This window comes from Drosophila miranda, chromosome XL (assembly GCF_003369915.1).
Source record: "Drosophila miranda strain MSH22 chromosome XL, D.miranda_PacBio2.1, whole genome shotgun sequence".
Lineage (NCBI taxonomy): Eukaryota > Metazoa > Arthropoda > Insecta > Diptera > Drosophilidae > Drosophila > Drosophila miranda.
In genome coordinates this window covers 15,053,180-15,066,836 of record NC_046673.1, presented here as the reverse complement: position 1 = coordinate 15,066,836, position 13,657 = coordinate 15,053,180, and the positions used below count along the sequence as shown (strand labels likewise).

The 13,657-nt window shown below is 41.7% G+C and overlaps 2 protein-coding genes across 4 annotated transcripts in view; one reads left to right on the top strand and one right to left on the bottom strand.

Moving 5' to 3' along the window:
- Positions 1-13,657, bottom strand: part of LOC108154706 (neurogenic protein mastermind) — a 94,464-nt gene that overhangs the window by 27,280 nt on the left and 53,527 nt on the right. The gene's annotated exons all lie outside the window — the stretch shown is intronic.
- On the top strand, positions 4,619-5,629 carry LOC108154730 (UMP-CMP kinase 2-like). Its single transcript, XM_017285099.2, has one exon. It carries the CDS (start codon positions 4,668-4,670, stop codon positions 5,385-5,387), a length of 720 nt encoding a protein of 239 aa, XP_017140588.1. The 5' UTR covers positions 4,619-4,667; the 3' UTR covers positions 5,388-5,629.

Genomic DNA, 13,657 nt, shown 5'->3' with positions numbered 1-13,657 from the left:
TGGTCACGCGATTAAAGGAAGGCAGAAAGGAGGGCTGAAAGAAGGGCCAAAGGGAGGCAGAAAGAAGGCTGAAAGAAGGGTCAAAGGGAGACAGAAAGAAGCCAGAAAGAAAGGCCGAAAGAAAGGTTGGAAATAGGCTGAAAGAAGGACTGAAAGAAGCCTAAAAGAATGGTGAAAGGGAGGCTGAAATGAGCCAGAAAGAAAGGTTAGAAATAGGCTGAAAGAAGGCTTGAAAGAAGGCCTGAAAGAAGGCTGAACTGATTAATAAAGTACGAGAGAAGAAGAAAGAAGCAGAAAGCTGAGAAAGAAGAAGAATAAGAATGAAGAAACGCAAAGCGGAAGCGCCCAAAACCTCAGGATGAAGAGTGAAGAAGGAATCAAGGAAGTTAAGGCAAATCGAAGAAGAGCCCACATATAGAGAAGAAACGAAAATCAACAAAGGATAATAAAGAGTTAAGAATAAAAGAAAGAAAACAGAGATAAAACAACGAGAAAACAGAGAGAAAATAGAGAGAAAAGCGCAAAGTGGAGGCAAGAAGAAAAAGAACGACAGAAAAGGAATAAGAAACGAAAAAGAAAGGAAAGAAAAAAACGAACATAAGGATTTGCTCTTAGTTTTCTTCGCTCTCCCCCCTCTCTCTCTTCCTCTCTCTCTCTGTCCCTTTGGATCTTCAAATTCTTCAGGATACGCGTATTTCCCCATTAAATATCCAGTTTTCTTCAACCGAAAATTTTTGCCAAAAGCCAAAGTGCAGCCACGCCCACACACACCGCAGAGAGTGGAGCCAGCGGTGAGCGAGGGGGGAAGACAGACAGACACCTTTTTGGAGAAGGAGGAGGAGGGGGGAACCGACAAAACCACAGAGAGAGAGAGAGAGAGCACATCCCAACCAACCATCCGTCCAACCATCCATCAGCAATCACTCCTCCGCAGACATCCTCTGGGAGGCATTTCTTTCCATTGTTTCCTACAGCTCTCTCCCTCTCTCTCTCTCTGCCCTGTCCCTTTTCCCCGTCTCTCTCTGTCTCTCCCTCTTTTTGTCTGTTCTTTTGCGGCTTGCCCATGTGGCGTATGTGCTACTTATTAAGTATACGTCAAGTGAAACCAAAATGGAACTCGTTTCCAATTAAGTGCAAAAGTGTGGAAGGAGGGGCGGTGGGGACAGGTAAAGGGACAGGTGGAAGAGGGCGAAAGGGAGAGGTGGCAGAAGCCCAAAGGGAGGAGCGGAAAAAGGAGCCCAAAGGCGGAACAACTGCCTGTGGATGGCAGGGCGAAGAGGAAGCAGAGAGAGACGGAGAGACAAATGATATTTCACAGACTCCCCCCCCCCCCCATCTGTAAAGAAGGAAAATTGCATGGCAGAACCCAAAATACCTGCACATACGAGTGTATTCCAAAAAGCCGAACACCAACAAGTCGAAAAGCAACAAACAGGAGAGCAGAAGAGTAACGGACAGCGCAGAAACGAGCATAACGCGTGCATAATTTTCCACTACACTCCATTCCACTCCACCTTCATCGCAAAACAGAAAACAGAAAGGAAACAAAGCCAAACGTAACGGTAAAGATATGCAGAGTCGAATAAGAGCAAACGCCACTCGAGCGAGAGGGACAGGCAGTAAGTGTCCAGCATTAGACGACTTTCAGATACTCTAAGCCCTTAAGCCGAACCCTCAACAGCGATGAGGCTTCGGTCGTGCCCGGAGAGTGATCACACACACGGCATGTATTTGGTTTGAGCCTAGCCCTTAGACCGTATTTGCTGTGAAAATATCCCATTAGCAAACGGCTGTATTCGTCACAAATGAAAGGGGATACCCTGCAGATGAGATGGTGATGACAACAATGACATCTCGATGCCAAAAGCAGCAAATGGAGAGGCAACGGGCACCAGCACCATGGGGCACCATCTGCAGCAGCTTAAGATATACAAACAAACAAACAAAATATAATATACAGAAAAGGCATGCCCCAAAGGGAGTGCCCTGCCACAGGACGAAGCGTGGTGCCTTTTCTGGGATTCGATTTTCTCCGTCATTTTTGCCACTGTCTGTTCTTTATCCGTCTTTGTTGTGTGTCGTAAAAACAGCAAACAACTGATTGAGTTTACATAGCCAATGACTACTGTGGGGCGGGGATACATGGGTAGAAAGGGAGCGAAGGAGGGAGAGAGGCAGAAGGCAGAGAAATGAGAGATAATGACGGGGGGGTCTCCCTGGTGCAGAGGTGTCAGAGGGGCGCTGGACACTTTGGGGGTGTGGTGTCGTATTAGTTGAATTAAATGGAAAGCCCCTCGCTCCCTCTCTCTCTCTCTCTACCTCTCTCGTTCTCTCTCCCTCTGATTTGTCCTGCTATTTTACTTTCGTTTTGGGGGAAAAGTTTTTTTTTGTCTAGGGAAATTATCTGACATTTTCTGGCTTATTTGGTAAGTGTTTTCTTTTAGTATTTTTGTTTAAGAATTTTAGTATTTTTTTTAACGTATTTTAGTACTTTTCAAAAAAGTAATCAAGTATGTTTTTACGATTTGTAGTATTTTTTGTATAAAGAATTTTGGCATTTTTTTAAAAAAGAATTTCAGTATTTAAAAACAACAATTTTAGTTATTTCTTAATAAGAATTTTAGTATTTTTTAAACAGGAATTGTATTATTTTCTAAAAAAAAAGTTAAGTATTTTTTATTTAAGGATTTTGTTGTAAAACATATTTTAGTATTTAAAAAAAAATTTTTCCGTATTCAAAAAAAAAAAACAATTTTATTATATTTTTTAAAAAAGAATTGTAGAATTTTTTTAAACAGGATTTTTATTATTTTTTTAAAATGAATTTCAGTATTTTTTTGAAAACAATTTTAGTTTTTTTTTTAAAAGAATTTTTTGATTTAATATGTATTTTTGTTTAGTATTTATTAATTGTAGCAGTTTTGCCATTTATTTGTATTTGATTGGTATTTATTTGGTATTTAGTATTTTCACTCTAAGATATTTGATACTTAAATAACATTCTAGTATTTGGTATCTTTTAGTATCTTTTAAATACTGAAAATCCAATGGAAACTGTACTTAAATTTTCTGCCAGTGCTTTCACACATTTTTTTCATAATCGAATAATCCCCCATGAGCGCTCTCCTTTCACTTCCTTTCCTGTACTTGGGTTTTTTCTGCCCCCTAAACACAGCTTTTTGCATCCTTTTTGGGGGTGGGGGCGAGCACTAATTGAGAGAGAGAAAGAGAGAACTTATTGCATTGCCAGTCGGATGTCGGCAGCTGAGGAAGGGCTGCATTAGCCACACCTCCTGCCTCCTCCTGAATTTCTTCTCCCACAGTGGATGTTCCTTATCTTCCATTCTGCTGTTCCTCCTCAATAGACACGTCTTACTGCCACTCCTCCATTGCCATGTTCTTATCCCACTTTTACTTCTGCTACTCCCACTTCTGCTTTTCAGTTCTTCTTCGCCTACTTATGCTTCTCCCTTCTCCTTCTCCCACTTCTGCTTTCCCCTTCTGCTTCTGTCTTCTTCTGCCTCTCCCTTCTCCCACTTCTGCTTCCCCCTTCTTCTTCTCCTACTTATCCAACAGTTGTCCTCCTACTGCTCCACCTTTACCACCTCCTAGTTGTCCTTCACCTCTTGCCACCTTCTTGTCTCCTCCTCCGCCCTCTTCTTCTAGTGTTGGACAGGTGACTGTTGCTGCTCCTTCTCCTCCTTTGATTTCACTTCTTCTTCTCCCTTTTTGCCGCCGCCGCTTGGGCATCGCATCCGTGGGTGCGCAACCTGCTCTCCTTTTTTTTCCTCTCTCTTTCTCGCTCTTGTCTTTCGCTACACTCGGGTCACCCTGTCAAATAATTAATGAGCATGTGTGTGTGGGTGTGCGGCGTACAATATTATGTAAGCGAAAAGCATAACAACTGTAAATGTCAATACACAGAAAGCACCGCCACCCAAGCCTCTCCCTCTCCCTCTCCCTAGACTATCCATTCAGGCTCCTGCCTTCCCTCAAAGCGGGCTTTCACTGTACTTATATTTTCCACGAAAATTCCCATATTTATAGAAAAGGAACCACATTAAATTGATGTGGGGGGGGGGGGGGGATGATGGAGGAGCCTTAAATTGACAAAATGTCAAAGCCACAGATACAAAAAAAAACAGAGGAAATGACATTCAAAAAAGCCAAAGAAAGGAGGAGAGGAGAGAACACGTGGCAGAGGCAGCGGAGAAAAAAAGAAAATAAATGCCACAAGAATTTGTGGATTTTCGATTTTTTTATTTGTATTTAGTAATAGTCAATGCCCCGCCCCGCCCCGCCCCACCGAAATCCCCAAGTGGTGGAAATCGTAAAATGATTTTGTTGCCTTTTTTTTTGTGACATTTTATTACGGATTTCGTATCCCTTTTGGCACGACTTTCCCTCCTTCGGCAACAAACAACCCAAGTATCGATTTAGTGTAGTATGTGCATATATTGAGGCTGAGGCTCTTGCTGAGGCTCTTGCCCTCTCGATTCTGCTGATAAGACAAATATGTACCATATATATATATATATTGTCTGAGTTATCAGCATAAATTCAATAAAGATATTCTAAAAACCGAAGTCAAACGGCACAGACGTGCCAGTGTTATTAATAAAGTAGTCACATATTACATTAGTGTTGAAAAACACCCTTTGGAACGAATGCTATCCTGTAGTTTGGGGAGTCAGTGGAATAACTTTCAAACAGTTTCTTTATTGTTTCGTCAACGTCAGGCAACTATTCAACAACTCGATAAAATGTTCCAACACTCTTCGAACGCAATTATGAGTAGTTTCGCGACCAAAGCCAAGGTTGTCTTTGTTCTTGGCGGCCCAGGGGCTGGCAAGGGTACCCAGTGCTCGAGAATCGCCGATCGGTTCCGCTTCACGCACCTGTCCACGGGCGATCTGTTGCGGGAGGAGGGCTCGCGCGAGGGCTCACGGTACGGGACGATGATCGAGGAGCACATGCGCCACGGGAAAATTCTGCCCGTGGATGTGACTTGTTCGCTGCTGGAGATGGCGATGAAGAGCTCCGGGAACTCGATGTTCCTCATCGATGGCTTTCCCCGCAATCAGGACAATCTGGATGGCTGGAATCGTCGCATGTCCCCGAAGGTGGACATGCAGTTTGTTCTGTTCCTCAATTGCACTGAGGAGGTCTGCGTTAAGCGCTGCCTGAAACGCGGCCTAAACGGCTCCGGGCGCATCGACGACAATCTGGAGACTCTGAAGAAGCGCATTCAGACCTACAACAAGCATTCGTTGCCCATCATCCAATACTTTCAGGGCACCGGCCAGATGAAGACCATCGATGCGGGGCCCGATGCCGATCAGGTGTTCGCCCAGGTGGAGAGCACATTCTTGGCCAGCGGTTTTTAGCCGCTTTTGGCCGTTCGATTAGGCCTTACCTGTAACTGAAAGCCTTTCAAATTAAATGGCAAAAACCTAATGAAATAAACACTGGGCCAAGATCCAGCAACCTGTTGCCCCAAAGTCTTTGGTGTCTCTCCTCAAAAGTTATCCAAGGGCAAAGCACTGCCCATTCTCTGGCACAGTTAATTATTCAATTACTTTGTGCAAAACCCAATACTATAGTGGGGTTAAGAGGTCTGGACTGGACTCATCTTCTATAATTTGTTTGCCCATCAATTATTGTATTTTATTTCATTGCAAAATGCATTTTGAACTTTTAACAAAAGCGAGAATCAAGGGCGGTTGCTTGGTATGGACTTTGAGCTGTCAAAACTCTTGATTATCACCACAAATGAAACACTAGCTCTTGATGTCGTCAAAGAAATTAATTAGTTGAAACGTGAGAGAAATCAAAGTAGTGCATACTGTACCACTCTCGAATCATCTATAGAGAGAGAGAGAGAGAGAAAGAGACACAGAGATAGGGGTGCTGTTGCTGTTGCTAGGGGCTACTCTTGGAGGTGGTTGTGAATGGGGGGTAAATGGTGGTGCACAGGGAGCGGGGGGTGGAAGCCAAGTAGTTGAACAACTTTTGTCATCGTAACTTGCAATTGAATGAACACTTTTCAAAAACTACTACAAATGAGGGCACAAGCGGGGAATGCGAAAGGAATTTCCAAAGGGGGTGGGGGGGGAGAAGGGGTCTCCCATCCACCGATTCTTCGAGGAGCAGGAGCAGGAGCTGTGGAGAGGGTCTGCATGGACTGTTCTGCAGTGCGAAAGGGTACAGGGTGTAGAGACAGACAAAACAGGGTGTAGAGATGGACAAAACAGGGCGTAGAGACCGACACTACAGGGTGTAGAGACCGACCATACAGGGTGTAGCAAGCACAAAGACTGTGTATTTTGTGGTTGGATTTTCACGGACCGTTAATTCTTAAGTCTTTTGTTGTTGGATTATAGAACTTTCGCCTAGCCAACCAGTACCCCAATTCGCCTTAAGAATGCTCTTAAAGAGCTATCACCTTCAATAATATCATGCACATATCGTAGAACTCTCCTCCTTTCCTTACTTACAAAACAGGCCTCAAATCCTTCTAGTTTTAACATATATTTTGTCGCAAAGCCATGAAAACTTACCTAAAAAGACAAAAAAAAGAAAGAGAAAGAGTTAGTTTTGGTTAGTGATGAAGTGTTTAGATAAATAAGGAGCCCGACCGATGGGCTGTGCCGCATGACGCGTGACAGCCACCAGAAAGCTCTTTCGTGAAAGAAATATGTTTCGATCTGTAGAAAGAACGTATTTTAGATGAAATCCTCTTTGGGTTCTACTTGTATTTCCCTCAAGGGATCTTTCTCTTTTTCTTTTGATTTGGGGTTTTTGTCAGTCGATTGATGTTTCAATTTCTCAATCGTTGCTGGCCCAATGGATGGCTTGTGTTGGAGAGTGTAGAGTGTGTTTGCATGTAAATTGCTTTGTTTATGGGCCAAGCGAACAAAGCAAAAGCGTACACAAATCAAAAAGAAAGAGAGATGAAAAATGGTGGGCGTGGGAGTGGGGGGGGGGGGGTTTCTTCTGTTGTACATTATATACATTTATATAGTACCATATATACTCGTAGGCACATGCCCCCGATTGCATAAATACACATTTCAATTGAAAGTCGTTCAAGTGCAAAATGCGAGAAAAAGAAATAAAAACAAAAAAAAAAATCAAGAAAAAAAGAGAAAAACAGACACACTTGAGCAGAAAAATTGAAGAGAAAAATTTATGTATTTTAAGACGAATATGGAATACTCTTAGAAATCAAATAAAAGTCCAGTGATCCTTTGTTTAAAATGGAATCCTTTGGATGGATGGGATTCTTTGATTTTTCGCCCGAGAGATCTTCCATCTATCTCGAAAACTCTGCCTTGGAAAATCTTCTATAGATCTCCACAGAGTTTAAACTTATATCAGGTATCCCAAGGACCTCTCCCAAAACTGTCTCTCTCAAAAATTCCCCTAAGCGAAAGGCTACAAACTGCCCCTCGAAACGTATAGAGCCCGCCTATAAGTAGAGAAAAATCAGAATCTACTCAGTGCTTTCAGGCATTTGTTAATAGAGAAAACAGAGAGATAGAGATAGAGAAAGAGACAGCGAGCGAGAAAGAATGATGAATGGAGAGTTGGGGGAATGGAGAGCGAGAGAGAGAGAGAGAGAGAAAGAGGTTGATCTTCGCTATACACAACACTGTATCGTACATTATATCCACACATATCTACATATCTACATGTATATAATTTCCACTGATTTGCGGATTGCGTGCAAAGCGATAGAAATACAAAAAAAAAAATAAAAGAAAATGTACAACAAAGAAACGGGAAAGATTAAATGAAAATTACAACGAAACGGAATGCCTAATGTCCGAAATGCGAAATCATTTTTAAATGGATTTTATTGAGACATTTTCCGTACAATCTCTGGGATTCGCGTGGCTTCATTCAACGAATTTCCCATAAGCGAAAGGACACGAGATCGCAAAGAGTTAAGGATCGAGGATCGTAAACGTTAAGAATGTTACCCGTGAATGTTGTCTGTCGCTCTTTCTGTTTATGTTTGAAAAGTACGATTCATTGAACTGCATTTTATAAACGAGTATCTGCGTATCTTGATATCTGTGCCCCCCCTCCCCCTTCTCAACTGGAATCTATAGACAATGCACATGGCTGCGGATTGGGAAAGGGAAACCAGTTTCTGGTTTCAGTTTCAGTTTTTTCGAGTTCAGTTTTCAGTTCAGTTCCAAATGCAATTTCAATTCCAATTCCCAATCCCATTCCACACAATTGTCAGCCTTTCTCGCAGTTGTCAGCGATTTCTTTCAGATTTCGGAATGCAAACGCGATAGATACATATACAGATACATAAATAAATAGACAATCCCCTGCGGTAGGGCGATTTCTTTTGACTTTTGATTGAAATATTCTTTAATTTCAATTACATTTTTGACCTATTTTTGGTTTAGATCTGAAATAATTCTACATCGAACATCGTAGGAGAGCGATACAGACAGAGAGCGGCGCGACAACCTCCGACATTGTTTTATTATAATAAAAATATAAATAAATTGCAAGAATAAACAAAATATAAATAAATAGAAAACAAAGAAAAAATGCTGATAACAAAAGCAAAATAGAGGGAACAAGTAGGAGGAGTACCACAGAGAGGGAGAGAGCGAGAGAGAGCGGATAAGAAGTAGTGCCCAACCCCAACCAGAGTTTCCATTACCCTGGACGTAGTGCCTTATGAATGAAAATTTGTTTCTCTCACGACAAAAGATGACGATGACGATGTGCATCCGTTCACTTTGTACTTTGTATATAAATATATATGTATTTTAATACTGGTTTGCAACTATATCTGTTATCTATATCTGTGTCTCTTCCTCTATATACTGGGGATCTTTAAGCGAATCGCGTTCCATTATATGTGTGACCTTTCCGACCGACCCTCCATATTGCGTCTTATAGCGGTGGCGGCCCTTTTTTTAAGCACAGATCCAGATGCGCAAAATGCAACAAAGTTGTATTCCTATTTGAAAAAAATATGCATGGGACTAGTTCTGATACAAAAACTTGCACTATGGAATCGCGAATAAAGCGAAATGCAGTATCCCATAAGCACATCGGAATTCAATATAACTTTATTTCTTATGCAATATACCCATAAGCGAACGGATACCTATTCAGGAATAAGGCCTTATTTCACTGTAATTAAATGGATTAAAGTCCACTCATTCTCTGTAAAAATTTCCCATAAACGAATGAATATCTTGTGAAAAAGATTATCATCTATCTCTTTCTTTTATGTTAATAGTTCCCATAATCAAAATGATACAAAATTCCCATTAGAAAATGGTTTAAAAATACAAATTTCCTATAAGAATATGGATAACTTTGAAATACAAATCCCATAATACGCTATTGCTGATGATAGTTCCCATAGGCGAAAGGATACCATTTGATACGCTGCACAAAACGACCATAAGCGAGAGAATATCTTCTTAATAAAAGCCCTTAATTCATTGAACAAACATTTCCATAAGAAAATGGATGAAAAACCTTTGATCCGCTGCACATCCCATAAGCGAATGGGTTTTTAAAAAAATCTTTTGATTTGATAAAAAATTCTCAAAGAAACCATTTTTTTGCTATTCATAATTCCCATAAGCGCAAGAATACAATTTTATTCACTGCAAAAAAAAGAGACCCATAAGCGAAATAATTTTGAATAAAAAGCCCTTGATTCACTGCACAAAATCCCCATAAGCGAAAGGATACCATTTGAATAAAAATGCCATGTTTCACTGCACAAACATTTCCACAAGAAAATGGATGAAAAACCTTTGGACTTGGAATAAAAATCTTATGATGCGCTGAAAAATATTCTCAAAGGAATATCTTCGAAATAAAAAGCCCTTGATTCATTGGAGAAAATTCCCATAAGCGAAAGGATTATTCTGTATGGCTTGAATATTATTTTATTCCCTCACTCTCGAGTGACCACTGTACTTGGTTTTTGGTTTGTCTTTGAAAACACATATTTCTTTTTTCTTTTGTAGTTTTCGTTCTTCGCTTTCGCCATTCGTTCCATTATGAACTGTTACTTGTGTTTGCTTTGCTTTGCATTTTGTTTGTTTTTTTTGTTGTTTTTTTTTTCTTTATAAGCTGCCTTACGCTGACGTCATTAGGGTGGGGAGATGGAGGAATACGATGGGACCAGCGGAGGGCCGGCGGTTCGGTCAGAGGAATAGGCATAGCCATAGGAGGAGTGAGAAATGAAGTTGGAAGCAGAACGAACCGTACACGGACGTCAGCACATAGATTATTTGATTTATAAATGCACTTAGACTGTAAATAGATACAGATACACTCACAGATAGATGTGTGCCGCCTATAGATACCGATACATTAGATGTACACACACGGCTATAGCACATATGTATTCAGATCTATAACTGTTGTTATTTAATTGGATTATCATTGAGCGAGCCACAACAAAACACAATGGAATGGCATGGAATGGAATGGTGAAACTAGTCACCATTTCCAATTGTACGCTGCTGCTGCTTTCCAGGGGGAACGAAACACTGGAACGACTGTGGAAGAAGAATGGTGCTGCGGGCAAAGAATTTCCTACTACTGAAATGGTATGGAATGTGGCGTGGTTCTAGAAAGAGAGAAAGTACAACACACACACACACACACTCGAATAACCTTTAACCGAGGAAGCTATATTTTGATGATCATTTAGCGAATGATTCATTGTTTCAACAGAGATCTACAGTAGAAGCAGTGGAAGAGACCTCAAGATAGGTATAAAGCAGTGCAAGGAGTAAAGCAGTAGAAGAGCCCTCAAGTTGGGTATAAAGCAGTGCACGGAGTGAAGCAGTGGAAGAGCCCTCAAGATAGGTATAAAGCAGCGCAAGGAGTGTAGCAGTAGACAACTTTGAAGCAATGCAAGGAGTGAATCAGTAGACAACTATACAGCAGTATATCACTTTAGATATCAATATAAAGCAGTTCACTGTAGAGCATTAGATTCCTGTACGCATTCCATGCAAGCAGTGCAAGAAAAACCAAAATGAACCGAATCAACGATACACAGATGCATAACAGTATCATGAGAGGAATATCACGAATATTGCGGAGAAGAAGGATAGTTAAATGTTCAACCCGTGAACAGCAAGTAGACCAAGAAGTAGAAAAAGAAGACAGAAAGCAGTGCAACGACAATCGGTATACCTATTATTCAGATAAGATGACTCTATAGATGGACATCAAATGGCCCAAAACCAACCGAAGCTAAAAAAGCGACCGAGGTGTGATGCCGCAAGAAGCGGGTAGTATGTCTTATAGATGGAAAGATACTGAGAGAGAGAGACCCGTGTTCCCATAGATAGAACCGGCCTCGAATACACACTCCAGGCAACGAGGATAGGGTATCAGCAGTAGAGAAAAAAGTAAGTAAAGTAATAATAAAGAGACCGGGGGAGTCGTTGTCGTAGTCGTTGTCGCCATCATCAGCGTCTATCGGGGTGGGGGGAGTCCGAAGACATACCTATGCCCACTTAGAGACACATGTATGTATGCTTATTTACATAATGTACATACAATACTCACATAATGCACATACATGCACACAAACTCGTAATACACTCTCCATTCGTGTCTACTCTGAATGGCTCAACTGTACAACAACTACTTTGCCTTCAACTTCTCCCTCCCCTCGACCAACGTCGTCGTCATCCGTGCCTCTTGTCTCCTTGAAGGAAAGCTCGCGAGACAGAAAACACCGCCACAAACCAGAAGACGAAGACGGCCAAGCCAGAATCACAAGAACAAGAAAGAAGAGCAAGACGACGACGACAACAACAACATTCGCTTAAAAGGAGACAAAACAGAGCCCCAGTCCAGTTCAGTCGTCCACCACACAAAAACAACCACCTGACAAGCAAAACAGATTAGTAATGGCACTCCCTGCTACCAAGCAAATATTTCATGCATTTTAAGAGCCATTTATTTTAATTTTCAATCGTTTTGAAACATCAGAGCGCGTTTGAATTCGAGATCTAATCATTTGAGGAACCTTTAAGTCGAAATGTTCTTTTTTTTCTGGTATTTCTGTATTTTAATTGCAGGAAATCTGAATTTTTGAAATTCCATTCCATTCCATTTTTTAATTATTTTTCCTTTTTTCGTTGAATTAAGCTATCAGAATATTTTCTTAGTAATAAGCAAAGAATTCAGATTTTTGTAAAATAAAATACCATATATGTACATATATTTCAGGTGTGCCGTGCCCTGTGGTATTTTTGTTGATTTCCCAAAATTCCATTCGAAAATTCACTCAATAAAGGCAATTAGCTGAAAACTTCCTCCGGGCTGTTTACTTCCTTTTGACACCTTTCAATCATTTGGTAATTGACTAATTTGTCGGGTGGGCGCCTGCCTGCCTGCCTGCCTGCCTGCTGTCTCTTAAAAGCTCTCTCTTTTTTTTTGTTGTTGTTTTTTTCTTCTTGTATTCCTGTTATGCTCTGCCGCTGCCAGCAGCTGCTGCCCGTTCTCGAGGGTCTGCGTGTGTGTGTTTGTGTGTGTGTGTGCGAGTGAATGCCTGAGCATGTTCGTTGGCGCTGCTTCTGCTGCTGCAGCCGCGAAAGGTGCTCAAGCAGGAGGCCATGGCAAATAGCCACCAAAACTGCAGCTGCCGACACGGCCGCTGCGCTGACGCTGACGCTTACGAAGTCATTGCAGCGCGCGCGCAGGCACACGCATGTGCGTCAGACATGTCCGTTAGTAGTTGGTTGCTCCTTGCTCTGGCTCCGCTGGCTCCTACCTCTTGCTCTCGCTCACAAAACACATAGAGAAACGACTCGAACCAGACGACGGACGAGAATCGTCGTTCGATGCAAAAACAACAAAACCAAGGCGGCAGCAGAGCAGGCAAAGTCGTGATTGAGTTGCCTGCTGCTGCTCTGCTCTGCTGTTGCTCTGCTCTGCTGCTGCTGCTGCCTGCTGCTCTGCTGCCTGCTGCTCTGCTCTGCTGCTGCCTGCACATTGCACAATTTTGTTAATGTACAGGAATTAAATATGTATGTACATGTGCATGTATGTGTAGGTGTAGGTGCATTTGTATGTAAAATATGGCCAAAAGGTAATTGCGTGGGTCCACCTCCCACCCTCCTCCCTTCCCCGTCTCTCTCTCTCTTTCTTTCGGTCTCCTATTAAAATATTCTTTTCCTTGTCGCTCTCCAGGGGTCCAGGCATCAAACATGTTTGATGTAAACAAAAATTACGCAGTTTTCAGTCCCACAAATTATTACGAATAAGACGCATTAAAGACGGCGTTACGGCAGATATTACGCAATAAACAAACACAGATCGAAAAAATGAAGAAGGGGGAATGAGAGAATGGAGACTGGGAAGAGCAAAAAAATCGCTAGAAGCAGATAAAAACTAAGGCTAGAATTCTCAAGAGATCCCTTGGGATTCCTAAAAGTTGGTATCTTTCTTATGGAGAGCACCAGCTTCAGAGATTTCTTACAGTTCAACATTCAATGGACGCACGCTGGGAGAATGGATCAAAGATGAAACGAAATGCAACTCTGAAACTGAAAGCTAGTGCCTGAAGCTGAAATTGAAGCTTGAAGGCCGAATACAAAATTGAAACTAAAGCCAGTGGCAAATATGAGGCTAA